Source organism: Eriocheir sinensis, chromosome 31, assembly GCF_024679095.1.
Source record: "Eriocheir sinensis breed Jianghai 21 chromosome 31, ASM2467909v1, whole genome shotgun sequence".
NCBI classification, from domain to species: Eukaryota; Metazoa; Arthropoda; class Malacostraca; order Decapoda; family Varunidae; genus Eriocheir; species Eriocheir sinensis.
In genome coordinates this window covers 1711812-1738992 of record NC_066539.1, presented here as the reverse complement: position 1 = coordinate 1738992, position 27181 = coordinate 1711812, and the positions used below count along the sequence as shown (strand labels likewise).

At 41.8% G+C, this 27181-nt stretch overlaps 1 protein-coding gene across 2 annotated transcripts in view; it reads left to right on the top strand.

Annotated features, from left to right (window-relative positions):
* Positions 1-27181, top strand: part of LOC127005786 (ankyrin repeat and BTB/POZ domain-containing protein 2-like) — an 89260-nt gene that overhangs the window by 57969 nt on the left and 4110 nt on the right. The window contains exons 15-18 of one of the 2 annotated variants that reach the window (XM_050874887.1): positions 7484-7715; positions 19252-19457; positions 19926-20219; positions 20375-20557. In XM_050874887.1, the coding sequence (XP_050730844.1) occupies positions 7484-7715; positions 19252-19457; positions 19926-20219; positions 20375-20557 (915 nt within the window). Of the gene's footprint in view, positions 1-7483; positions 7716-14527; positions 14797-19251; positions 19458-19925; positions 20220-20374; positions 20558-27181 lie in introns of those variants that run through there. The other variant, XM_050874888.1, reaches the window with a different exon arrangement.

Below are 27181 nucleotides of genomic sequence, written 5' to 3'. Positions count from 1 at the left end.
ACACACGGCTGGCTGTCTCGAGAGAGACCCGCAGCAGACCAAGAGGTGTATTACGCACACACACACACACACACACACATAGGGTAGGCATTGTGCTGAAAATTACCGTAGTATAAATTTTCACTTGAATATCCATGATCAGTATTTTTTATATGTGCATCTATCTATTCTATCTATCTATATCTCCAATGCCCTGCTCCGTCAAAGGAACTTCCCTCCAGGGGTGGCCGCAGCAGGTCTCCATCTCTGCCTTTTCTGACACTCCCTCTCAGTACACTCAATCCTGCTACTTCCCACTCTCTTACTCAATACTCGCTCACCCTATTGATCCACTTCACAGGTGGTCTTCCCCTGACACCCCTCCCTCAATCCTTCCCTCATACAATCTCTTCACAAATTCATTCTCCCCCATTCTCATCACGTGTCCAAACCACCTCAGTGCACCACGCTTCACCCACCCAACCACTCCATAATCCACTCCTTTCACTGTCACACCCATACCAAACCTCTCATACACACTATCAATACTTTCTCCATCCCATCATGAAACACCACATGCACCTCTTATATAACACATTTCCACTGCACAGATTCTTGATTGCTGTGCTGCATTCCATGTCCATGTCTGATGCATACGACAGAGTTGGCAGGATAATACTGTTCCTTATTCCCCTCTTTACCTCCATGCTCACACTTCTTCCTTTCATAACTCTCTCCAACACACCAACTACCTGTCTACCCTTCATTGCTCTTTCCCTCACCTCACCTTCCATACTTTCGTGCTTACATAATACTGTACTGTCCATAAATATTTAAACTCAGTCACCTCTTCCATTCTCTCCTCCCCTAGCCTTATCCTACACTTCGGGGTGCTCTCTGCTTTAACTCTATACGGATTTGCAAAATCAATGACTTGCTCTCTTGCCCTCTCAAATACCATAACCTTCCTCTTTCCAGCAATCACTCTCAGCTTTCTCCTTTTACACACCCTGTCAAACTCATCCACTATGCTCAGCAGTATCCTCCTCATTCTCTGCCAACAATACTGTATTATCTGAAAACAGGCCTGCCACCAGTGACTCCTCTGTACCTCTCACTTTCAGCCTTGGACCAAGCTCCCCCACTCTGGCTTTCATTTCTATCATACTACCATCCATATACACATTAAAAAGCCATGGTGACATCACACACCCATCTCACTCCTACACCAACACGAAAACTCTCACTCAACTCACCATTCATGCGTACAGAGGCACTCGCATCCTTATAGAAGGATCTGATTCCCTCAAGCAAACACCCTCCCATACCATATATCCTTAGAACATCCCACAACCCCTTCCTGTCAACCCTGTCATATGCCTTCTCTAAATCCATGAAAGCAGCAAACAGCTTCCTATCCTTCTCTAGGTATTTTTCAACTAACAAGTGCAAATATTTGGTATACACAACCCCTCCCTTTCCTAAAAAAAAAAACTTGTTCATCTCCTACACTTTTCTCAGTTATTTTTTCTTTCTCTCATATAGGGTAATACCCTTTCATACGCTTTTGTTGCCACACTGAGTAGACTTATTCCCATGTAACTATTACAGTCACCTCTTCTTCCTTTCCCTTTGTACAGTGGCACAACAACAGCCTTTCTCCAGTCCTCTGACACCTCACCCTGTTCCCATGCATGCTAGGTTACATATCCATAATATCCATTCCACAACTACATCTCCATACTTCAGTATTTCTGCTGTTATACCATCAACCCTAGGGTCCTTTCCTACTTTTTTTAAACTTAATAAACATAGGTATATATATATATATATATATATATATATATATATATATATATATATATATATATATATATATATATATATATATATATATATATATATATATATATATATATTATATATATATATATATATATATATATATATATATATATATATATATATATATATATATATATATATATATATATATATATTATATATATATATATATATATATATATATATATATATTATATATATATATATATATATATATATATATATATATATATATGCATATAATATTTTATTGTGTATGTTGTGTGCACATTGTTTCTATAGCTGCATAGCACACTTGGCGATGGACTGCGAGGCGCTGAGCCTGCCAGGTTGACAGTGCGGCCATGCGGTGGGGCTGCATTGTTACGGGAATGGGCAAAATTTTACAAGTGCGCCAACCTCGTACTGGCAGACGACACTTTCTTTATCGTAGTTTTCGGTGTGATATGAAATAATCCGATAACTGTTTTTATCACAAATCATTAAATGATTGACTTTTCAATGCCTGTTGTAAACCTGCCACAGCACGCAGCTGCAGCCACAAAATAACTCGCAGAGAAAGATGTTCAACTTGCTTACTGAGCCTTTGTTTCACTCACCGTTTACAGAGACCACAAGTGGACAAACTGGAACAAAAGAAGACAAATTAATGTTTTCCCTGCCGTGTATTTCCCCAGTGCGCACGCGTGGTGGACAACAGAGCGACCTTTTTCTGCGAGTAAATATTTCTCGTGACACCGGCCAGCCACCGCAAATGTCCTGTCCCGCACTGTGTATTTCAACGCCCCACACCGAGTGCTGAATAACTTTACGAAGCAAACATAACTTACCCTAACCTAGCTAACTGGGGGCTTGGCCCCTCTACCACCTAACCTTTATCAGTGCCAATATTCACAAACACTTTGTTATTTTCGATATACATTTACCACCTGGATTGATGCATATGACTTTCTTGTTGTATAAATACATTCTTCATTTGAATGGACACCACAAGAAGGAAAATATTTCATCAGGTGGCCCGAATAAAACTACGGTTGCCAGCAGATAGAGGGAGGAGGGGCAGTGGCTAGCAGACGCTATTATAGTTACTGAAAGTGGGTGGTTCAAAAACTATTCTCGGTCGGTCCCCGTGGATTTCTGACCATCTGACCATGTCCGTTATATCCGAAATCCATTATAAGTGGGTCCATTATATCGAGAGTTTACTGTGTGTGTGTATATATATATATATATATATATATATATATATATATATATATATATATATATATATATATATATATATATATATATATATATATATATATATATATATATATATATATATATGGTGGCTAGTAACAGTGTCGTAAGTGCCAAAAACTGAAAGTGGAGAAAAAAGGAGTTAAAGTTTGGCAACATTCACAGTACAATATCCCTGGAACCACATCTGCTAAAGAGCTGAATTTTGTTTTACAATGAAGGTAATTTACTGTACTTGCACATTAGTTATGAAATATATTTCATTTTGCTTTTACATTCTGAATGCTGCCACTTTAACTGCGAGTCTCGCCAATTTTGAATTACACATTCAGAAAAGAACTCGTTATTAGAAGCATGAAGCCCGATAAAATATGTAATGATTTATTCTTCACACCATTTATTTTATTTTTGTGTGTATTTGTGCGCGCGCACGTGTGTGTGTGTGTGTGTGTGTGTGTGTGTGTGTGTGTGTGTGTGTGTGTGTGTGTGTGTGTGTGTGTACAATATCACGACTTGAGCACCAAATCAATAATATTAGAAAATAATGATAATAATAATTAATAGAGATAGTAATCCTGGGAGAACAAGGAGGACGTGCATGCAAACACACTGGCTGAGAGGAAGTGGGGGAGGAGAAGCGGTTACTCTGCTGTGCGACCTTGACTCCCATTCTCTTCCGCGCCCGTGGGCCTCTAGCTTATTGCTGTGGCTGACATACCCTCCCACAAATGGTAATTTCTGACCATATTGTGAGCTGCATATTGACTTCCCGAGCATCGCCCTACTTAAAACAATGATGGGGCTACACAGTGACATACTTAACTAAAAAATCGGTCCGGGTGGCACTTACGACACTCTGTTACTAACTGCCTCATATATATATATATATATATATATATATATATATATATATATATATATATATATATATATATATATATATATATATATATATATAAATATATATATATATATATATATATATATATGTATGTTTATATATATAGATATATTTATATATATATATATATATATATATATATATATAAATATGTGACGGCAGCACAGCTGAAATGTAGGCTAACTCATAACATATTATTTCTATTTTACGGCTATAACGTATCGACCTTGCACTCGTTTCATATATATAGGTATTCGCGGGCGTGTAAGGCTGTCGTGGGCTTACGGGCGTGATCTTAAGTAGCTTCGTTTGTGTCGATATATCAAATTCGGTTGGCGAAAGCTGGGTTTTCGGATCCGTAGACTTAACCTACACCATATCCGGGTAACCCCTTGCTCTATTAACCCGGATACCAGAGGGTTTACTGGATATATATATATATATATATATATATATATATATATATATATATATATATATATATATATATATATATATATATATATATATCATGAATTGTCAGGCGATCAGGATCGTTTCCGCCTGCAAATTTCCGCCTTTGTTTATGGCGCATCCATGCGCTTTTTTTGGCTTGTTTAGCTAATCTAAGTTCTATGGTGGTGCCGGACGGAAAGTTTCGAACGAAAACACCGTGTGTGTGACAGGGCGCGGCCAGAATAATCGGACGATTTTCAAAAAACGACGAAAAAGTTGATGACATTTGTTTAGGTTGCTCTCCTGGCGTCACGGTTAGACGATCATGCACTATTTCCTTCAGCAGCTCACTCAGGGGACGACGCTATTGGTCGAGATTTTTCTCATAGCAACATTATCCTAAAAAAAAATTCACAGCCGCCACACTGCAGTGCATGTTTTATATATATATATATATATATATATATATATATATATATATATATATATATATATATATATATATATATATATATATATATATATATATATATATATATATATATATATATATATAGTAACCCCTCGATATAATTTAACGGACTAATTGGGGGGGGACTTTAGTCCGTTAATGCTGAAAGTCCATTATAAGCAGCGTAAATTTAAAAATACGTACAATAATACCAACGAACCTATTAAACGTAGGTACTATATGTTTTTTTTATTGTGTATGTTGTCTGCACGTTGTCTATATAGCCACACAGCACAATTGCCGACAGACTACAAGGCACTGAGGGTGCCAGATTAGCAGTGGGGCCCTGCGGAGGGGCCGTAGTGTTACAAGTATGGGTAAAATTTTACACGTGCATCAATCTCACACTAGGAGACAAAAAAAAATTTTTCTTTTGGTAGTTTTCGGTGTGTTATGAAATAATCTGTTAACTCTTTCTGTCACAAATCATTAAATGATTGACTTTTCAATGCCTGTTATACAGTGTACAACGTACACCCGCCACTGCCCTCCGCTGCAGGTGCAAATTTGCTAGCAGAGAGAGGTTTAACTTCTTTACTGTTTCTATAGTTCGCTCACTGCTCACAAAGATCACAAGCTCAGCAAAACCAGGTAAATAAATGTTTTATTGCTATGTATTCCCACAGTGCATGCGTGGTGGACAGCAGAGTGACTCATTTCTGCGAGGAGGTATTTCTCGTAACACCGCTGCCCTGTCTCGTCTTGCGCGGTGCATTTCCAATGTATTTCCGCCACGCCACACCACGTGCCAAATAAATTCAAACTAACAAAACCGATCTTATTCTAACTTAACCTACCTCATGGGCTACCCAATAAGCTGTGTCAGTACTGACACTCACAAACACTTGGCAATCTTCCATATATTATACATCCTGGATTGATGTATAAGACTCTCCTGTGGTGTAAATACATTCTTCATTTGAATGGGAACCACAATGAGGAAAATATTTCATCAGGTGGGCTGAAAAAGACTACAGTAACCAAAGGATGGGACAACAGATAAAGGGAGTAGGGCGAGGTGGCTAGCAGACGCTATTGTTGCCTAATTACCGGGCGCATTTCATTCAAAAAACATTCTCGGTCGGTCCCCATGAATTTCTGACCCTCTGACCTTGTCTGTTATATCCGAAATCCGTTATAAGCGGATCCGTAATATCGAGGGTTTACTATATATATATATATATATATATATATATATATGTATATATATATATATATATATATATATATATATATATATATATATATACACACACACGCCTCCATGCTCCATGGTATAGTGGTCAGCATGCCTGGCTACCACTCCGCGGGTCTGGGTTCGAATCCCGGCCCAGGCAGTCGGCGAGCAGCTCACCCAGCTGTTCATCCTCCCTTTCGGGCTGGTCGATAAATGTGTACCTGGGGAACCCTGGGGAAGGTAAACTGTGGTAACCCGGATGTCACCCTGGCCCTGTGTCCCGGGGTAATGGGCTCCCTACCACAGGCTCAAGGGCCATATATATATAGATATAGGCACTGCTATATATATATATATATATATATATATATATATATATATATATATATATATATATATATATATATATATATATATATATATATATATATATATATATATATATATATATATATATATATATATATATATATATATATATATATACATACAGTAAAACCTTTATAACTCGGCATGATAGGGGCTCCCACCTTTGCTGAGTTTTTCAATATTCCGAGTTATATAAATCCCTCATTCCCCTTCCCCCCTATTGCATATAGTCAAAATTTTGAAAACACTACACTACACAGCAGCAGTAAAAGATTAAATTAACACATACAAATGAAGGGGCTGCTGTAGTCATGTAGTCCAAGGAGAAAACACATGGGTGTTTGAGGAACGAGAAGGGATAGTGAAGGTAGATGTTTTTAATACAGGAATAGCACGGGCAAGCCTTGGGGAGTGTAAACTACGAGGGATGGAGATAACTCGGCAGCATACCGAGATGAATCAGAGAGTGCTGGAGAGTGAGATCAGGTGTCCCAAGTGAGAATACATTTTCTAAGAAAATTTGGGTGAGGCATGCCGAGTGTAGACGACAGGATGTGGTTTAAAACTCGGCAATATGCCGAGATGCATGAATTTTTTTTTTTTTTTTCGTTTTTTGTTTGAATTATAATTTTTTTTAATTAATATTTCGTTGCATTGCCGAGTTATATCAAATTCCGAGTTATACAGTGCCGAGATATAAGGGTTTTACCGTGTGTGTGTGTGTGTGTGTGTATATACATATATATATATATATATATATATATATATATATATATATATATATATATATATATATATATACATATATATATATATATATATATATATATATATATATATATATATATATATATATATATATATATATTTATTTTTATTTTTTATACCTTATTCAGTTCCATTTTTTATTCAATTATGTTTTGATATTTCAACATGTAAAGTAAGAGTTCCATCCTTACGAAGAGTGAATAGTCATTACATTTTCAATCAGAAATAGTTATATGTTACATTTCTTACATTGCAGCATGCTTCAGCCAGAGAAGTACTGTCACTTGAAGAAATTTTAGCGGAGGGAGCCAATGGTAACACTTGTGATAGAGATCGACGGCCAGGACGTCAAATGTGCATTATTGATGAACCTGTTGGACGAGGTAGCATAACCTCCTCTGACTCCTCTCAAGTTGTAAAGTTAACTAAGCAGCAAATCAAGACACTTCAGGAAGCAATGTACCACTCAGCAGAATCAGGGCACCTTGGTGAGTCTTAATTTGTGTATTATGTCATAGAGGCCTAATGATGTAAGGTTACATACCCTTCCTCTATCATGTCGCTGGAATGACAGAGTGATGCTTGCACTTGTGAGGCAGTAAAGAGGTGATAAAGAAAGTGGAAATGATCAACAGGGATGACTTGTATGGGATACTAGATATACAAGAGGTCACGGAAGGAAAATGAGAAGCACAAGGTGCCTCAGAACTATCAAGAGACATAGCTTTTGTCATAGAGGTATCGAATCCTAGGATGACACACACACACACACACACACACACACACACACACACACACATTGCACTGAGCTATGGAATAGACTGGAGGAGGAGGTGGTTTGTGCAAGAAACGTTCATGATTTTAAGGAAAAGTTGGATAAGAGAGGATATGGAGACGGGACAGCGCGAGTGTAGCTCTTTTCCCGTATGTCACAACTAGGTAAATACACACACACACACACACACACACACACCTAGAGAGTGATCTAAGGTCCAGAGTGTGTCTCGTGCTGTCCCAAATGTCTATGGTCTGCTGTGGAATTGAATGAGTGTGCAGGAGGAAGAGAGAATTGTCATGGCGAGTAGGGAGCAGAATGTTCCTGGACCCGAAGGCGGCCGTCAACATGGCGCCGAGGGGTGTGATACGCCACACCCCAACACACCGCGGGGGTGTATGGGGTTCTCGGGTTTTGGGGAGGAGGACAAGAAGTTGACGAATGTATTGATGCATAGGAGAGTGGTTTCGCTGGAAAACACGGTGATGGAGATGAGAGAGAAGTTTGCCGAATGGACCGTATTGGCTATATGGGCAGCGCCACACATGGCCAGTCGGTGAACTGTCAAAGCAGTACTTTCCATAGAACTCAAGTTATGTACTTGAGTGCGTCTGAGGCTGCCTCCAGGGTACAGGGCCTTGGTACCGCCACCGCTCCAAGCCAACGACTGCACACACTTTACTCCTACCCGATTTCCTGGCTCTGCTATTTGACATGGAGAAAAACTGAAATCGGGTAGGAGTGAAGTGTGCGCAATCATCAGCTTGGAGCGATGGCGGCACCATGGCCGTGTATCCCGGAGACAGCCTCAGACGCTCTCTAGTCTATAACTTGAACTATATGGAAAGGACAGCTTAGAGTTGAGTGGCCACATGTGGCGCTGCCTATATAGCCAATACGGTCCATTGGAAATGAGGGTGAGGACCTTGGAGGCCAATGAAAACAAGTTGAAGGGGGGAAACAGGGCCCTCAAGGCAGAGTTGTCCAGGGGGGTGGAGGTGGTGAAGAGTGAAGTGGATAGTGTGAAGGAAATGAAACAATAGCAGCAACAAATTATGAAGCAGCAGGAGGAGGAAAGGGAGAATTTCCTTGAAAATGTTAAGGTAATAGAACAAGAACAAAAGCAATGGAAACAAGAACAGGAAGAGGAAAGAAAGAGCTTTAGGGATCTTATGAAAAGTCAGCAAAAAGAGGTTGACCTGACTACAGCAGTGGTGAAAGTAATTAAGGAGAAGGAGAATTTGGTGAGAAATACGGTTGAGAAGAGGAAGTGTGTAATGGTGTTTGGACTGAAGGAGGAGGCGAAACCGATAAGGCACATAAGGGAGAAACAGGAGAAAAATGTTACAGAGAAGGTTGTGAGGGAAGTGGAGGAAGAAGATGGGGGGATTATTGAAGAGATTGAAGAGGTAACAAAAATTGGAATGTATGTGGAGGGAGCGAAGAGGCCACTTAAGATCAGATTTAGGTCACAGACTGCAGCGGAGGAAGTACTTGCAAGGACGTGGAAGCTGGTGAGGAAGGAGGAGTTTAACCCCTTCACTCCGGTGACGTCGGCGTCCAATGGGCGTCCAACGGCGTCACCGTTAGTCCTCGTCTAAACCTCTTAATCCTCTTCTAAACCTCTTAAGAGGAAATGGAAGAGGATTAAGAGGGATTGAGAGGTTTAGAAGAGGATTAATCCTCTTCCATTTCCTCTTGACCTTTCCATACTGTGACGCCGACGTCTGCATCACGGATGGAAAGGGTTAAGAATGTATGGATTCAGAGAGACCTAAATATGGAAGAGAGAGAAAAGATTAAGGGACTGAGGCAAGAAGCGAATGAAAAAACGAGAACAGGACGGAGTCAGAGAAGAAGTACTATTGGCGAGTAATGGATATGAGATTAAGGAAGTGGTACAGAAAAGAAAGCAACTAAAAGTAGCGTACACAAACATCAATGGACTAATATCAGTACAAGGAGAAACTAATGTGTATTTGAGAGAACTTGGACCAGAAATCATGGGAATAGCAGAGACAAAACTGAGCAAAGGAATCGTTTTACCTAACCTGGGAGAAGGGAAGTACGATATATGGAGGAGAGATAGAAAAAGGAAGCAGGGAGGAGGGGTGATGTTTTTGACAAAGAAGGATATTGTGGTAGACAATGTTGTGTATGGTGAAGGTTTGGCTGAAGTGATTAAAGTGAAAATAGGAAAAGGAATTGGGAAAAGATAATGTTGTGTATGTGCTGCCTAAGATATCATCATGGTCAGTGGAGGACTATAACAACATGCTAGGAGATACTAGAATCTGTTTGGACAACATGATGAAAGCATGCAATAAATTAACGATTATGGGAGACTTTAATCGTAAAGAAGTAAACTGGGAAGACTGGACAACAAGGGGAAGCGATGAAGCATGGGGTAATGTGTTACTAAAGTTGATGATGGAGAATATAATGACCCAGTGGGTATCAGATTTCACAAGGTATAGTGGACAGGATGAGCCACCTTGGCTGGACTTAGTTTTCACAAATGAAGTAAGTGTGATTGAAAACATTGATTGTAACTTACCAATTGGAAAAAGTGATCATGTGGTGATTCAGTTCGAGATAAAAGAAGAAAGAGGAGAAGCAAGGAAGGAAAGACACAGAATTGGAAGGTATAATTTTGGCAAAACTAACTACACTGAACTGGGGAAATATTTCAAAAGCACAGACTGGTCCAGATTCAAAGAAGCAAGCGGAGTGGAAGAAAAATGGAATATATTATTAGATTTTTACAAGGAAGGGGTATGTGCCAAAAGTTGCAGGGGAAAGAAGGACTGGTTCAACATGATATGCAAAGAAGCAAGGAGAAAGAAAGAGGAAGCGTGGAGAAGGTGGAACAGAACAAAACGGCAGAATATCTGGGAACTATATAAGCAAGAAAGAAATGGGTATATTAGAATATGCAAAGGAAAGATTGAATTTCGAAAGGGATATAATAAACAAATGCAAAGACCAGCCGAGGCTATTTTACAGATTTTTAAATGGGAAACTAAAACAGCGTGAGAAAATAACAAAATTTAAAGTTAATGGCGAGGTGTATGTGGATGAGTTGCAGATGGCGGAGGAAATGAACAAAAGCTTTCAAGAAGTATTCACAAGAGAAAGCGAGTTTGACGTACCAACTGGAATAGGCCCAAGAGGGCCCTGCCTGTGTGACATAGAAGTCACAATGCAGGAGATAACTAGTGAAATGGAGAATCTAGATGTGAGGAAGTCTCAGGGTCCCAACAGTGTTTCCAACTGGGTGCTGAAGGAATGTAGGAATCAATTGGCGGATAAAATACACAAAGTTATAAAAAGATCATTGGCAGAGGATGTAGTCCCTCTGGTCTGGAAAAAAAGCTGACATAGTCCCCATCTACAAGGACAAGAAGAGATGACCCACTTAATTATCAACCAGTTTCCCGTACGAGCGTAGTTTAAAAAATATGTGAAAAAATTGTGAAAAAGAAATGGACGAAGCACCTAGAGGAAAATGAAATCATCACAGAAAGACAGTTCGGATTTAGGAAAGGAAGATCATGCCTGACAATCGATGTGTTTCTATTCTGGGTGATAGATGCTGTGCAGGAGGGAGATGGATGGGCTGACGCTGTCTACCTGGACTTGAAAAAGACCTTTGACAAGGTGCTGCATAGGAGGTTGATGTGGAGGCTGGGGACAGTGGGTAAATTAGGAGGAGGACTTCTAAAGTGGATGGAGGATTTTCTGAAGAACAGGATGATGCGAACAACTATTTGAGACAGAAAATCAACTTGGAAAAATGTCATATGTGGAGTTCCGCATGGCTCTGTGTTGGCCCCAATTTTGTTTGCAGTATATGTCAATGATATGATAGAAGGAGTGGATAGCTATATGAGTCTGTTTGCCAATGATGCTAAGATAATGAGAAGAGTGGAAAAAGAGGAGGACTGCATGCTGCTCCAGAGAGACCTGGACACAGTGTGGGAGGGGAGCAGGAAGTGGGAAATGGAATTTAATACCAAAAAGTGCAGTGTTATTGAATTTGGAAAGAATGGAATGAGAGTAGAGGAACATTATAAGTTGGGTAAGGATAAGTTAGACAAGAAGAAAGAAGAAAAAGACCTTGGAGTGATGATCCCAGAAAACTTGTCTCCAGAAAGACATGTGAATAAAATATCAGCTGAGACATACAACCTGCTGAGGAACATCAGAGCAGCGTTCACATACCTTGATGAGGACATGGTAAGGAAATTAATTGTGACCATGATATGCCCTAGACTAGAATATGCATCAGTGGCTTGGTCACCATCACTTAAGAAACATGTTAGAAAACTGGAGAGGATACAGAGAGCGGCAACAAAAATGGTACCTAGTCTGAGCGACCTGCCTTATGAAGAAAGATTGCTGAGGCTGAACCTCCCTACATTGGAAATAAGAAGAGAAAGAGGAGATTTAATGGCAGTGTATAGCATAGCTGGGCACGATAACAGAAAACCTTATTCCCGATAACCGATAACTGATAATGAAAAACCTTATCAGTGATAACCGATATTCGTTAACTGGAGACACAAATATAGGCGATAACCGATAACCGATACCCGATATAAATCTATAATTCCAATACTACCTAGCAATAAGTCCGAGAGGCGAAAACGATACTATATTGATATTTCAGATAGAAAAACATAGATGAATTCAAATTTTCATTATCTGTGTTTTAGAAAACTTACAAAACCTGAAAACCACACGTTGACACGTACCTATGGACAGTAATACTAGAAATGCCTGAGCCTGTGTTGTGTTATTTGGCGTCCCCACCGTCAAAGCTGGCGCTTTTGTTTATAAACACTGGTCCCTCGTGAACTGGGCATGCTCAGACCAGCAAGCGTAGACCTGTACACTCTCACAAAGCTTTTTAACCATAACTAAGAGTTGCTGGAAGGCTGAATCAGACATACAGTACCACTACCACCATCCTCAGTGTTTCTAGAACAAAACACTGTACGAGTTGTATTCATATGTACAGAGTGCCACTCTTGAAACAGCGAGGATGGTGGTACTGTATGTCTGATTCAGCCTTCCAGCAAATCTTTATATGTTAAAAAGCTTTGTGAGACTGTACAGGTCTACACTTACTGGTCTGAGCATGAGCAGTTAACGAGAGACCAGTGTTTGTTAACAAAAGCGCTAGCTTTTGACGATGGAACACCAAATAACACAACACCGGGTGCCTTTAGTACCATGGCATGCTCACAAATGAATATGGAATATCAAATTTGAGGCAATGAATAATCATTTTTTGGGCAAAGTTAAATGATTTTTCTCTTTGATATATTGATTTTTGAGTAACAAAAAAAAAATAACCTAGTGTTTTAATGTTGATGATCTAAGTATGAAATCTCTTCACCGAAGATATTTCATACCCCGAAGTTTTTTCATACAACACCGTTCCACGCATGCGCAGTAGGGAGACAATGTTTTTTTCTTTTCTGAGAGGCGGAAAAAAGTAGCGATTATCGCTAGTTTGGTTACAAAAGTAACAAAGATACCGATATATATTTAAATAAGTAGCGGATGGCCGATAACCCGATTTTGTTATCAGCGATAACAAAATTCGTGATAACGCCCAGCGATGGTGTATAGGGTGATGAATGGTCTAGAGAAATTGGATAGAGATGACCTTTTGATAAGAGAAGAGAGAAACTTAAGAGTAAATGGAAAACTGTTGAGAAATCAATTTGTAGAAGAGACATCAAGAGGAACAGCTTCCCGCAAAGATGTGTGGCCGTCTGGAATGGGCTGGAGAAGGAAGTGGTACAGGCTAAGTCAATAAGCGCATTTAAGGCCAAATTAGACGGAAGTATAGTACAGTCTCCAGGATTTCTAATTTCAAGTTTGTGACTCACCGAGTTTGCAATAGGAACCCAAAAAAATGGATTTTTATTGAAAACTGAAATTGCGATATGACCCAAAAAGAAAAAGCTGCTAAAACCGGTTTTTTTCACACCTTGTTGTGATCCTTTACTCCCATTCTCGCTCTTACCCACCCCCTGGGTCTTTCCATTGGCCGCAGGAAGCATGGTGAGTGGGATCCGGGCGCCAGGCGCATGTGTGCGAGCATCCCCGACCGCGCGCTGGACCCGAGCAGCTGACGGGCGGCTGATGATGGCAATGGTGGTGATGAGTGTCGGCGGCGTAGCCTTTACATTGGCGTCACCCAAACGGCAATTTCACTGGGGCCTGCGTGTGTGTGGCTGTACCCATTGTGGGCACAGGCTCCTCAATTTGCTAATTCTCACTTTCCACATGTTGCGCGGGACCCCTTTCCTTTCTTCCATCTCTTCTTTTTCAAAAAGAGATGGAAGAAAAGAAAGGGGTCCCATGCAAGATGTGGAAAACAAGAATTGGCAAATTGAGAAGCCCAAACCCACAACAAACACAGCCACACACACACACGCATGGGCCCCAACAAAAACACTGTTCAGGGAGTGCCGATGCAAAGGCCATGACACTGACACTCATCACCACCATCACCATCATCAGCCGCCTGTCAGCTGCTCGGGCCCAGCGCGCAGCCAGGGCCATCTGAACACATGCACTTGACCACCCGGATAGGTGGCCAAGCGCAAGATGTCGATGGTTTTCAGTTTTCCCCATAAGAATAATGGTTCAAAGTTTGTGATTTCAACATTTCCGACCCGCAACGTCGACCTATTTATCGCAAACTCGGAGACAGAACTGCAGTTGGAAAGATGGGACAGCACGAGCATAGCTCCGTTCCTGTAAATCACAACTAGGTAGGTAAATACAGTGATACACACACACACACACACACACACACACACACACACACAGACGAAGATTGTTCCAGAGTTTACCAGTGAAAGGAATGAAAGAGTGAAGATGCTAGTTAACTCTTGCATAAAGGATTTGGACAGCATAGGAATGAGCTAGAGTAGAAAGTCGAGTGCAGCAGGGCCACGAGAAGGGGGAAAGCATGCAGTTAGGAAGTTCAGAAGAGCAGTCAGCATGAAAATATTGATAGAATATAGAAAGAGAGGCAACATGGCAGCAGAATTTAAGAGGAAGAAGATTATCAGTAAGAGGAGAGGAGTTGATGAGATGAAGAGCCTTTGACTCTAATCTGTCCAAAAGAGCTGTGTGAGTGGAGCCCCCCCACACATGAGATGCATACTCCATACAAGGGCAGACAAGGCCCCTATATATGATCAGCATTTGGGAGGGAGAAAAGAACTGGCAGAGACGATACAGAACGCCCAACCTCAAGGAAGCTGATTTAGTAAGAGAGATGTGAAGTTTCCAGTTGAGATTTTGAGTTAAGGATTTTTTTTTTTTTTTTTTTTTTTACGTTGTTGCCTATTGCGCCGGTAGGCATCTTCCCGGTGGGGCCTGATGGTCGGCCCAAGGCTTCTTCCAGGTGGGGCCTGATGGTCGGCCCAGCCCGTTCTGGCGCAGGCGAGTGTTTATAGTGGCGCCATCTTGCATTGGCTCATGCTGCCCCCCGGAACTCGTACTTGATTCGCTTGGACGGCTTCCTCTAGAGTCCGGGTTGATGGTTGGTCTTCAGGACAGCATGTGGGTAGTTTTAAGCCACTCGGCGGTGACCGAAAAATCCGAGTGGTAGCGTGAGGATTCGAACCCGCGTCGTCCATCACGCGGCGAATGTGGGTCCAGTACGCTATCACTTCGGCCACCGCCTACCACCGAGGATGTTTATTGCAGAAGAGGGTGAGAGCTGAGTGTTGTCAAAGAACAGCAAATAGGTGTTTGGAAGATTGTGTTGAGTTGATAGGTAGAGAAATTGAGTTTTTGAGACATTGAAGGACACCAAGTTCTTCTTGCCTCAAACAGAAATGATAGCAAGGTCTGAGGTTCAGCGTTCTACCTCTAGCCTGGAATCATGTAGTTCCTATTGGGTGGGTCTTCTATCAAAAGATGTTGAGTAATGCAGAGTAGAGTCATCAGTGTAAGAATGGATAGGACATTTTATTTTCGAAAGATCATCAAAAACAACAGAAAGAGAGTTAAAGCTAGGACAGAGCCCTGCTGGACACCACTGGTGACAAATTTAGGGGAAGAACAGTGACCATTTACAACAGCAGAGATAAATCGGTCAGAAAGGAAACTGGGGATGAAAGTATATAAAAGGGCTAGAATCCATCGGAGGGTAGTGTGGAAAGCAAAGATTTGTGCCAGACTCAGTCGAAAACTTTCGAGATGGCTAAGGCAACATAGAAGTTTCACCAAAATGGCCAAGGCTGCGGCCACACTGAGTGCGAGAAAGCGAGGAAGAGCGAGAGCGAGGAACTTTAATACTTTATAATCAATGGAGATGACCACACTGTCAGCAAGCAGGTAATGGCTAGAAAGCGAGGTGAAAAGTGAGGAAGCGGGAAGAATTGACAAATAACTTTTCTTGCGCGAGATCGCTGCGTCAGAAGGAGTGACATCACAGACACGTTTCGATATTATTTGCCATAACTCACACATACACTAGATAGGACATTTTGGTTAACACCGTTAGTCACAGCAGTGATTACAGAACCCGAACATGTTTGTGAAAACTCAGTAAAACAAAAACTAAATAAATTGTGACTACAGGTAACTCTCAATTTACACAAGTTTGGTGTACGCGTTTTTAAATAACGCGGGGTCCAAAATCCAAATAAATGTTTAATTTACACGTTTTTTTTCACTTATACGCGATATTTTATGGAGTGGCCACTAGTTGTCTCACGCAACTCGACTCACACGGTGCCCCGGCCACACAGCTGAGCTCAGTTCTTCCCACACCCCACTTGAACAACAATACAGTCCCCACGCTGCCACGCTACTCAACAATAGGGGTGGGCTGGTACCGGTACCAGTACCGGTACTAACGGTACCAGCTATATGATACGGTACCGGTACCAGGCTGCTCGGTACCGGTACCAATACTAGCCAGTCGCTCATGGCATCCCTCATTTCTTCCTCACACGAGTGAGGCTGAGACTGAGTGCCCGAGTGGATATCTCAGTGATATGGATATTCTCTCTCTCTCTCTCTCTCTCTCTCTCTCTCTCTCTCTCTCTCTCTCTCTCTCTCTCTCTCTCTCTCTCTCTCTCTCTCTCTCTCTCTCTCCACTGAATGAAGTGAATATTTATTTTTCGATAGAAACCTCCCTCTTGTTTCATTTACATTGTTTTTGATTTACGTGACCTCTTCAAGGACACAATACTCGCGTAAATCGAGAGTTACCTATACAGTAGTTGAAGTTAAAGAATCACTCCGTAATGTTTATAACACATTTTACATATAGCTACCATTTGCAGCGGCTATGAAATGAGTGCTAAAATAAACTATTCCATCCTATAAGGAAAAGCCTCCTGAACATAATGGTGTATACAGATTTTTCATGAAATGCCAAATAAGTGAAGCACAGAACTATTTATAAAAACATTTCGCTTCATCCCTCATGTGCGCTGATGGGGGTGGGTGCGAGGGGTGTGTATAGAGTTGCTAGGCAATATTGCACTGTGGGTCACGTTGCCATGACAACCCTCACCTCATCTCGCTTTTCGTGTAGCCACAGAAACTCGCCTTGCCGCTCTCGCTCGCTTTCTCGCTCCCTGTGTGGCCACAGCCTAAGAGAGGATGACCAGGAGTCAGCTGGGAAGGCCAGAAGATCACCAGTAGAATGCCCCTTGCACAACCCATACTGGCGATCAGAAAGAAAGTCAGAAGTAGATAGATGCTTATGAATCTTCTGGTTAAGGATTAATTCAAAAGCTTTAGAAAGACAGGAAAGTAAAGCTGTACGACAGTAGTTTGAGGGATTGGAACAGTCACCCTTCTTAGGCACAGGATGTATGTAGGCGTACTTCCAGTAGGAAGAAAAGGTAAATGTTGAAAGGCAGAGACGAAACAGTTTTTAAGGGCAACAGGAGGCACTTCATCAGGCCCATAAGCCATCTGAGGATTGAGGCCAGAGAGGGCATTGAAAACATCATTCTTAAGAATCTTAATAATAGCAGGCATAATGGAGTCAGAGGGGGGATGAGTAGGAGGACTGCATGCCTCACCCCCTCGCCGCCCCGCTGCACACGACTTTCTACTCAATCACCAACTCCCTTATGAAAGAGTTAGCCAGCATCTTCACTCTTTCATCCCTCACGCTGGTAAACTCTTGAACAATCTTCCTTCATCAGTATATCCTCCTGCCCACAACTTGAACTCTTTCAAGAGGAGGGTATCAGGACACCTCTCCTCCCAAAATTGACCTCTCTTTCAGCCACTCCTCTAAACCCTTTTTTAATAGGAGCAATGATTAGCGAGCTTTTTTTTCATTATTGATTCCTCTCTTTTTTGCCCTTGAGCTGTTTCCTTTGCTGTAAAAAAAAAAAAATAATAAATAAATAAATAAAAACTTTGGGAATTTTGAACATCAGCTCTTTTGTCATCAGCTGGTGAAGCCAGTTTGTTGCAACCCCCCACTAGAAAGTAATCTCTTCACCACATCTAATCTCTTGACCACATCCCACACTCTTTTCATGGGCTGTGCCCTGACAACAGTCTATGGACTACAGTCCCTCAGCAGAGGAACAAAATCTTGGAAGAAGAGAAGATTAAAGAAATCTGTTCCATAGTTTACCTATGAGCAAGAAAAAAATAAATAAAGGCAGTGCTTAGAAAGTATAGGAGTGAGGTAGGGTAGAATATAGTGTGCAGAGTGACTGCGAGAGGGGTGCATGTAACCATTTAGCAAGTCAACGCTGAGTGGTAGCGTGCTGGGCCCACACTCACCACGTGCTGGACGACGCGAGTTCGAATCCCCATGCTACCGCCTCGGATTTTTCAGTCACCGCCAAGTGGCTTAAAACTACCCACATGCTGTCCTAAAGACCACCCATCAACCCAGACTCTAGAGGAAACCGTCCAAGTGAATCAAGAAGGAGTTCCGGGGGGCAGCATGAGCCAAGAGAAGATGGCGCCACTTTAAACACTTGCCTGTGCCATGACGGGCTGTGGCCAAAAAGTAATTGGCATGACTTATGACATGAATTTTTATTAAGCAATAATTGGAAGTCTCCACAGTCATCTTGCTCTTTCCAACCCCTTTAATTTTTAAGTATCTAATATAGTATCTCACATGTCGGAAACAGAAACATAATGTGAAAATTAAATACAAGTGCATGCACATTATGTTAAGAGGCGGGCTTTCATTTTTCAAATAATAAACATAATATTTTCAGAAATGACTTTGGACTTGCGAGATTTGGGTGTTCCCTGGACACTTCACTGTTGGATGCATACATTAGCTACAGCTCATGAGCATCGTTTAGAGTCCATTATTGATCAGTTGTTGCAAGACTTTCTTCAAGTCTGGCCAGATGACTATTCTGCTCAGTTTGTGGATGAGTGTCTGCCACTGCTCTTTACCATCTTCAGATGTAGCAAGGTTAGTTTCAAGTTGGATATGTACTAAAAAGTTCATCAATTTTATTACACTTGGTCAGTGACTCAAATATTTTTGGTCGGTGAACCCTAAGCAATGTAATTAGGAATTCAAAGCCCCCTATTGCTCTCTTGATATAAAAGATCACATGTACACTCTTATCTATGCATAAGAAATATCAAAGTGTTGTTTATTGATCCCTAGAATACCAGTAATTAAAAAGAAATGGCTGTAAAGACTTAATGCTATATTTCATGTTCTCTTAAGCATAATGACAACAGCTTTGCATAAATTCAGAATCAGCTCATTTAATCTTCAACCCCCATAAGCATCTTAAGCTTGAAAATCTCTGCACTCCACAATATAAATACATGGTATATCTTGTATATATTTACATCTATGATGATATGATTTTAATATATTTTGAGTATGCCAGCAGGACCTTTCCATGATTCATTTTATTTTCCCCAGAATGAAGGCACCTCTCTTCTTCTAGCTGATATATTTTGTTCGTGTTATGGTAAAGAAGCTATAAAAGAAATTCGGGACACCACGATCTCAGGCGGGGCAAGAATTGATCCTAAATTTGTAAACAACCCAGAACTTTCTGATGTTCAGTTCAGGGTGGAAGGTCGAGTGTTTTATGCTCACAAGATCATATTGGTAAATGCTTCATCAAGATTCAAGCAGATGTTAAGTTCAAAATTTTGTGAAGGCAATCCACCCATTGTTCAAATTCATGATATAAGATACGATATTTTTGAGGTAAGTATTTGTTTGTTTTATTTAAATGTATGCTCTAATGACATTTTCAAACATTAAAGGTAGTACATTTGATTGTGCATATATTAATCATAAATATTAATGATTATGGAAAATTACAAACTATTACAGAAAATTTACACTCTGACTTCTTTTAGCTGGTGATGCAGAGCCTTTACAAGGGAGGATGTGAAAATCTTGAGGTGGGAGATGGAGATGTGTTGGAATTGATGGCAGCAGCCAACTTTTTTCAGTTGGACTCATTGCTACGTTACTGTGAATCACGCTGCTCACAGCTGGTCATCGTTGACAATGTGGTTTCAATGTATATACATGCAAAAGTAAGTAATTTCAAATATTTATATTCTCTGTCTTAAATACACTTTCTGGTATGTGATTTTCTAATAGAAAATAGAAAAACTATTCACTAGAAATATGTTGCTGACCATTAATTAAGTAACTGTTGAACTGTAGCTAACACACACACACACACACACAAGGCCAGTTATATTGAGATTAAGATCACAGAAGGCAACAGAGGAAATTTTGTACAGAACAACTAAGTTAAGGGAAATAGAAGAATGTAAGGAAATACAATACCCTCACGAGTTTCGCGCTAGCTTTGTTCTGAAGGTATAGCGCTAAACTCGAGGATCGTGAGACTCGAGTAATTGAAAACCCTGAAAAAGCGCATATTTGTTCCGATCCTTTTTTTTTTTTTTTTTTTTTATGTGACCTATGGCGCCGGTAGACTATCCATCTGGGCCTGATGGTCGGCCCTGAGCCCGTCATGGCACAGGCAACTGTTTATAGTGGCGCTATTATAATTGGTTCATGCTGTCCCCCGGAGCTCACTTTTTCTCCTCCTCTACTCCCTTGTTATCTCAAAATACGTACCTTGGAAAAAGGAAGAAAACAGGAAGAGAGAACGGGTCATTTTAAAGCCACAGATGAAGCCTTACGATTGGCTGAGCTCTGAAAACACGCTTGTGATACGCTAGGAGTCCGATGACGTCATCGCCGGCGCTAACCCAATCAGCGGCTTCACTGCCTATAGGCAGTGTCACACTGGCCGTTTTCCTCTAACCGTTGTGGCTACTGGCAACGCCCGTACGCCCATCTGGGAGCGAGTTGTCGGTTGTCTGTAAGCTGGTGTCACACTGGGCCTTTTTCTTCCTACCGCGTTGGCGGCAGCTTGGGCAACCGGCAACTTTTCCGGGTGTGCGTCACACACATAAGGGGAAATTAGAAGGGTGTGTGGGGGAGGGCAGAAGGGAGAGTCAAGTCATGACATGACACACACACACACACACACACACACACACACACACACACACACACACACACACACACACACACACACACACACACAGACAGAAAGGGAAATGAGAAGGGTGGGGGGAGGGAAGGGCAGAAGGGAGAGTCACGTCATGGCCTGAGTCATATCCTGACCAAAGCCCTGATCTGACACTCCTTTTTGCCCCTCCCTCCCCACACCATTCTCATTCCCCTTCTGTGTGTGTGTGTGTGACAAGTCAGGACATGACCTGACCTGAGTCAGGTCATGTCTATACCTGTCACACACACACAGAAGGTGAAATGAAAGGGATGTGGGGAGGATGGGGCAGAAAGGAGAGTCAGGTCAGGGCTTGTTTTTACCAAAGCCCTGATCTGACTCATTTCTGCCCCATCCTCCCCACATCCTTTTCATTTCACCTTCTGTGTGTGTGTGACAGGTATGGACATGACCTGACCTGAGTCAGGTCATGTCCTGACCAAAGCCCTGACCTGACTCTCCTTTCTGCCCCATCCTCCCCACATCCCTTTCATTTCACCTTCTGTGTGTGTGTGACAGGTATAGACATGACCTGACCTGATCAGGTCATGTCCTAACCTGACTCCTTTCTGACCTTCCCTCCTCACACCCTTCTTCTTTCTCCTTGTTTTCATCCTCTCTATCTCACCTTTCACGAGAGGGGCTTATAACCAGAGTGAAGCTACACACCTCCTCTCGAGAGTCGGGGGCTCGCGTGGTATTAAGGCTGCGCCGAGTTGAACCAAACGCGACAGGGAGGAGGCGGTGGGAAGTTTAAACGCGGTTAACGTGTTAATAAGTCTCTCTCTCTCTCTCTCTCTCTCTCTCTCTCTCTCTCTCTCTCTCTCTCTCTCTCTCTCTCTCTCTCTCTCTCTCTCTCTCTCTGTTGTTATAGCCACAATGTTTGGAGGAAAACGTCCAGTGTGATACTACTTTTTAAGGTAGTGTGCGTGACGCCGATGGTAAGTAGACGTGACCCGTACATGTCAAAGCAGCGCGAAACTCGGGGTGATAATGTGCGAAAGTCGGGATGGTAAGAATTTAGAACTAACCGCGAAACTCGAGGATCGCGAAACTCGAGAGGGTACTGTATATATAGAGAAAAACAAAAATGAAGGAGAAAGGAAGAAATGGAATGAACTTCTAGCAGAGGCAAAAGAAAGGAATAATGCAAGATCTGAAGAGGAAAAAGAGGTATTTTGGGGGGAAAATTCTGGGAGATAGAGTAAAGAAGTGGTACATAAGGGAAAAGCCGAAAGAGAACAGAACCTAGACAAGATTGAAATTAGAAAGGGATTAAGTGTGATGTGTACGAATGTAGACGGGATGGTAGATAATAAACTGGAATTACAAGACTACTTGCAGGAAAAAGAGCCCAAGATTGTATGTGTAACGGAAACTAAACTAAATGAGGTCATCCAAATAGTGTTTGATAGTAACTTCAATGTATGGAGGGAGGAGAGAAAGGGCAAAGGTGGGGGAGGAGTGATGATAATGACGAGGAAGGAGTTATTAGTGAAAACAGTAGTATATGGATAAGGAAAGGCAGAAATAGTGAGTGTAAATCTGGAGAAAAAAAAACAGAGAAATGATGACAATAATAGCAACCTATGTACCACCAAGAACTAATTCATGGAGTAAAGAAGAATATGAGACCATGATTGAAGATACCATTCAGAGTTTGAGTAGACTACTCAAAGCAAACAAAAGAGTCTTGTTAGTTGGTGATTTTAACTGTAGGGAGGTAAATTGGGAGATATTTGAAAGTGGAGGTAGCGAAACGGCATGGGGGAGGAAAGATTTTTAAGATTGACGATGGAAAACTTGGTGATGCAATGGGTGAAGGAATACACGAAATTCAGAAGTGATGATGAACTGGCGAGACTGGACCTGGTGTTAACAAAGGGAATGCACTTGAATGAATTAAGGTATGGGTGACCCCTGGGAAAGAGTGATCACGTGATAATTGAGTTGGAAACAGAGGAGGAAGGAAGTGAAGGGGGATGAATCATATAAAAGAAACTAAACTATAGGAAGGCAGACATAGAAAATCTCAGGAAATACTATGGAGAGCTGGACTGGGAAAAGTTAAAGAGAACAAGGGAGGTGCAAGAAAAGTATGATATTTTTCTGGAAGCATAGAAATCAGGAGTTATGAAATTTGTACCAGAATACAAACCTAAAGAAAAAGGAAAAAAAGGACTGGATTAATGTAAGCTGTGTTAAAGCAAAAGAAAAAAGAGACAAAGCGTGGAAGAGATTGAAAAGAAATAAAAACCAAAGGAATAAAGAAGATTTTAAGATAACGAGAAATGAATATGTGAAAATTAGGAGAAAAGGATATTATAGAAAAGTGTAAGGAAGAACCTAAACTGTTTTATAGATTCATAAATGAAAAAATCAAACCAAGGGAAACAATAGAAAGATTGAGTGATGGGAATATGATAATCGAAGATCCTAAAGACATGACTGAGCTACTTAACAAAAAGTTCCAGCAAGTTTTTACAAAAGAATCACAATTCAACGAACCACAAGAAAACAAGATAAATGTTCATATGGAAAAAGTCATAGTAACTAAAGAGGAGATATGTAAAATGATGGGGGAGCTGGAAGAGAGGAAAGCAGTAGGACCAGATGGAGTCTCAGGTTATATATTGAAAGAATGCAGAGATCAGCTGGTTGGACCAGTATATGATATCATTAAATGCTCATTAACAACTGGTAAAGTACCAAAGGAGTGGCGGAGGGCTGAGACGGAGGGCGGGCATGACGCCAATGGTAAGTAGATGTGACAATGGCGCCTATCTAAAGGGGTAGCTATAAGCATATAAGCATCTCTAGCCAACTGCAACCATTTGTGATTGAGATTACGCCAGATGGTGAGCATATAATGTGAGTGAAGCTGAAGCATTCCATGAGTTTCATGTCTCTTATTGCAGTATACTCACCTAAAACTTAAGAGAAAAAGGTACTTTACCCCAAACTTGATTCCATAGTAGACCAGTGCCATCCTTGGGACACCTTAATGGTTTAAGGGGAGAGTAAGCCATCGAATATTAAAATAAAAATTGAAAATATACAAAATTGAGTTACATGTTGTCCCAACATCTACTGGCGTAGAGGCATCGAGTGGTGGTATTTTTTTGTCTATCGTAGATTTAAATTCCCCTAGTGAAGGGATTTAAATACCCTGCGTGTGGACGTGGCATGCTGGGAGTCATTATTGTGCATTTTTTGCTATGGATAATGTATAATTGTAATGCCCCGACAAGCTTCTTTTCTAAATCCTTCCTATTTCTCAACACGTCCTCTGCGTGTATCGAAATAACACGAGAAATTAATCAAGATCAGGGTATTCGCCGGCTGCCTGGGATTGAACCCGCTACCAGCGTGACGGAGGAAACCACTCCTTGCAAAGAGGTACCCACTGGCTAAGTGGGTTATGGATTAATTTCTGTGTTGACAATGTCCTTTGAGACATAACTCCACAATGTCCCTTTGAGACATACCTCCAACATTCCCATTTTCTATGAGAGGATGTTTTCTAAATCCTTCCACGTCCTCTGCGTGTATCGAAATAACACGAAATTAATGGCTGCCTGGGATTGAACCCGCGACCAGCGACTCTTACGAGTCGGCCAAAGAGGTACCCCACTGGCTAAGTGGGTTATGGGAGGCTCGTTCATCAGGCCGTCGCCGCACTACATAATAATCACATTCAATGCATTCTAGTGAATCTCCCAACTCAGTAGTGCTTCTCGCCATGGCACACCACCACTCTATGGCCTCCACCCTCAGTGCGTGGGAAACGCTGGATGGAAGGGAACTTCAGCTGTATACATAGAACAAGGACTGGAACTCAGAGAGAATAGAATAACACCAAGGGGAAGAAAAGGAAGAGGAAGGAGGACAGTGGAAGTACCAGTGAGGAATATGCACCAGGGAACTTTAGACCAAACCTGGCGATAATGAGGGGTTTGGCACGTCCTGACACCCTTGCCCTTGAGCAACTAATACTTTTTATATAGGGGGACCAGGCACCATATCATCATGTACATGCATTGGTATGTGATTATTGAACCCATAGCATTCATAAAAAGGAAATTTGTGGCACTGTAGGAAAGTATATCATTTGCAAGTAAGAAAGAAATTGGTGAACAAACAACAGAGGAATTGAAAGTCAAAGTTTAAAAAAAAAGGCGAGAAATAGACCGTAAAAGTTTATTTTTTGGTATGATTATCTTGCAATTAAAATATGATGATTATGGTACTGCCAAGGTTCCTCAAGAAGGAGGTTAGCCAATTCAGTGTCAACCCACTGCGCATCGCGTCAGCTGCGCCTGAGGACTCAGGGTTCCGGGCTTGCCACGGCGCGCTGAGGGACCAGAGCTCTCGGTCTGGCGGGCGGCGTCTGGGCCCGCGAGCGAGCACAGCACCACGCTAGCAGCTCCACACTCTACTCCCACCCTCCTTTCAACCTTTTTTTATTCATTTCTGTCGCACGTTCAAAACTGGGCTACGAAATAAACTACATAGTGTATTTAAAACATACATAAGACTAGAATGTTAGATGATTTTTTTTTTTTTTTTTTTTTTTTTTTTCATCTCTATAGCCCGTGAGCTCATGCCGTTACCTCTCTTCACCCCCTCCCTCCCCTCTTCTCTTGCCTCCTCAGCCTCAAGCTCTGCCATTATATATTTCATGCCGTCACCTCTCTTCACCCCCCTCCCTCCCCTCTTCTCTTGCCTCCTCAGCCTCAAGCTCTGCCATTATATATTTCATGCCGTCACCTCTCTTCACCCCCCTCCCTCCCTCTTATCTTGCCTCCTCAGCCTCAAACTCTGCCATTATATATTTCATGCCGTCACCTCTCTTCACCCCCTCCCTCCCTCTTATCTTGCCTCCTCAGCCTCAAACTCTGCCATTATATATTTCATGCCGTCACCTCTCTTCACCCCCCTCCCTCCCTCTTATCTTGCCTCCTCAGCCTCAAACTCTGCCATTATATATTTCATGCCGTCACTTCTCTTCACCCCCCTCGCTCCCCTCTTCTCTTGCCTCCTCAGCCTCAAGCTCTGCCATGATATATTTCATGTCGTCACCTCTTCCCTCCCCTCTTCTCTTGCCTCCTTAGCCTCAAGCTCTGCCATTGTATATTTCATGTCGTCACCTCTCTTCACCCCCCTCCCTTTCCGCTACTCTTGCCTCCTCAGCCTCAAGCTCTGCTATTATATATTTCATGTCGTCACCTCTCATCACCCCCTCCCTCCCCCTCTCTTGCCTCCTCAGCCTCAAGCTCTGCCATGATATATTTCATGTCACCTCTCTTCACCCCCCTCCCTCTTCTCTTGCCTCCTCAGCCTCAAGCTCTGCCATTATATATTTCATCTCACCTCGGCACCCCCCTCCCCCTCCCCCCTCCGGCTCACTCGAGCAAGTCACGGAGATGTGTGTGGGTGTACAGCCTAAGTTAGACTGAGTTGGCTAGGCGGCAGCTGGCAGCCTCGGCCAGGGGCGGAGCTTCATCCGGGGCGCGGGCTACGTCATTTCGACGTCACGCACCCCCACGATCGGTACCCCAACCTGTGTATAGGTTAACCTTTCTTGAGGAACCTTGGGTACTGCTATACACAAAACAGCATAACCATG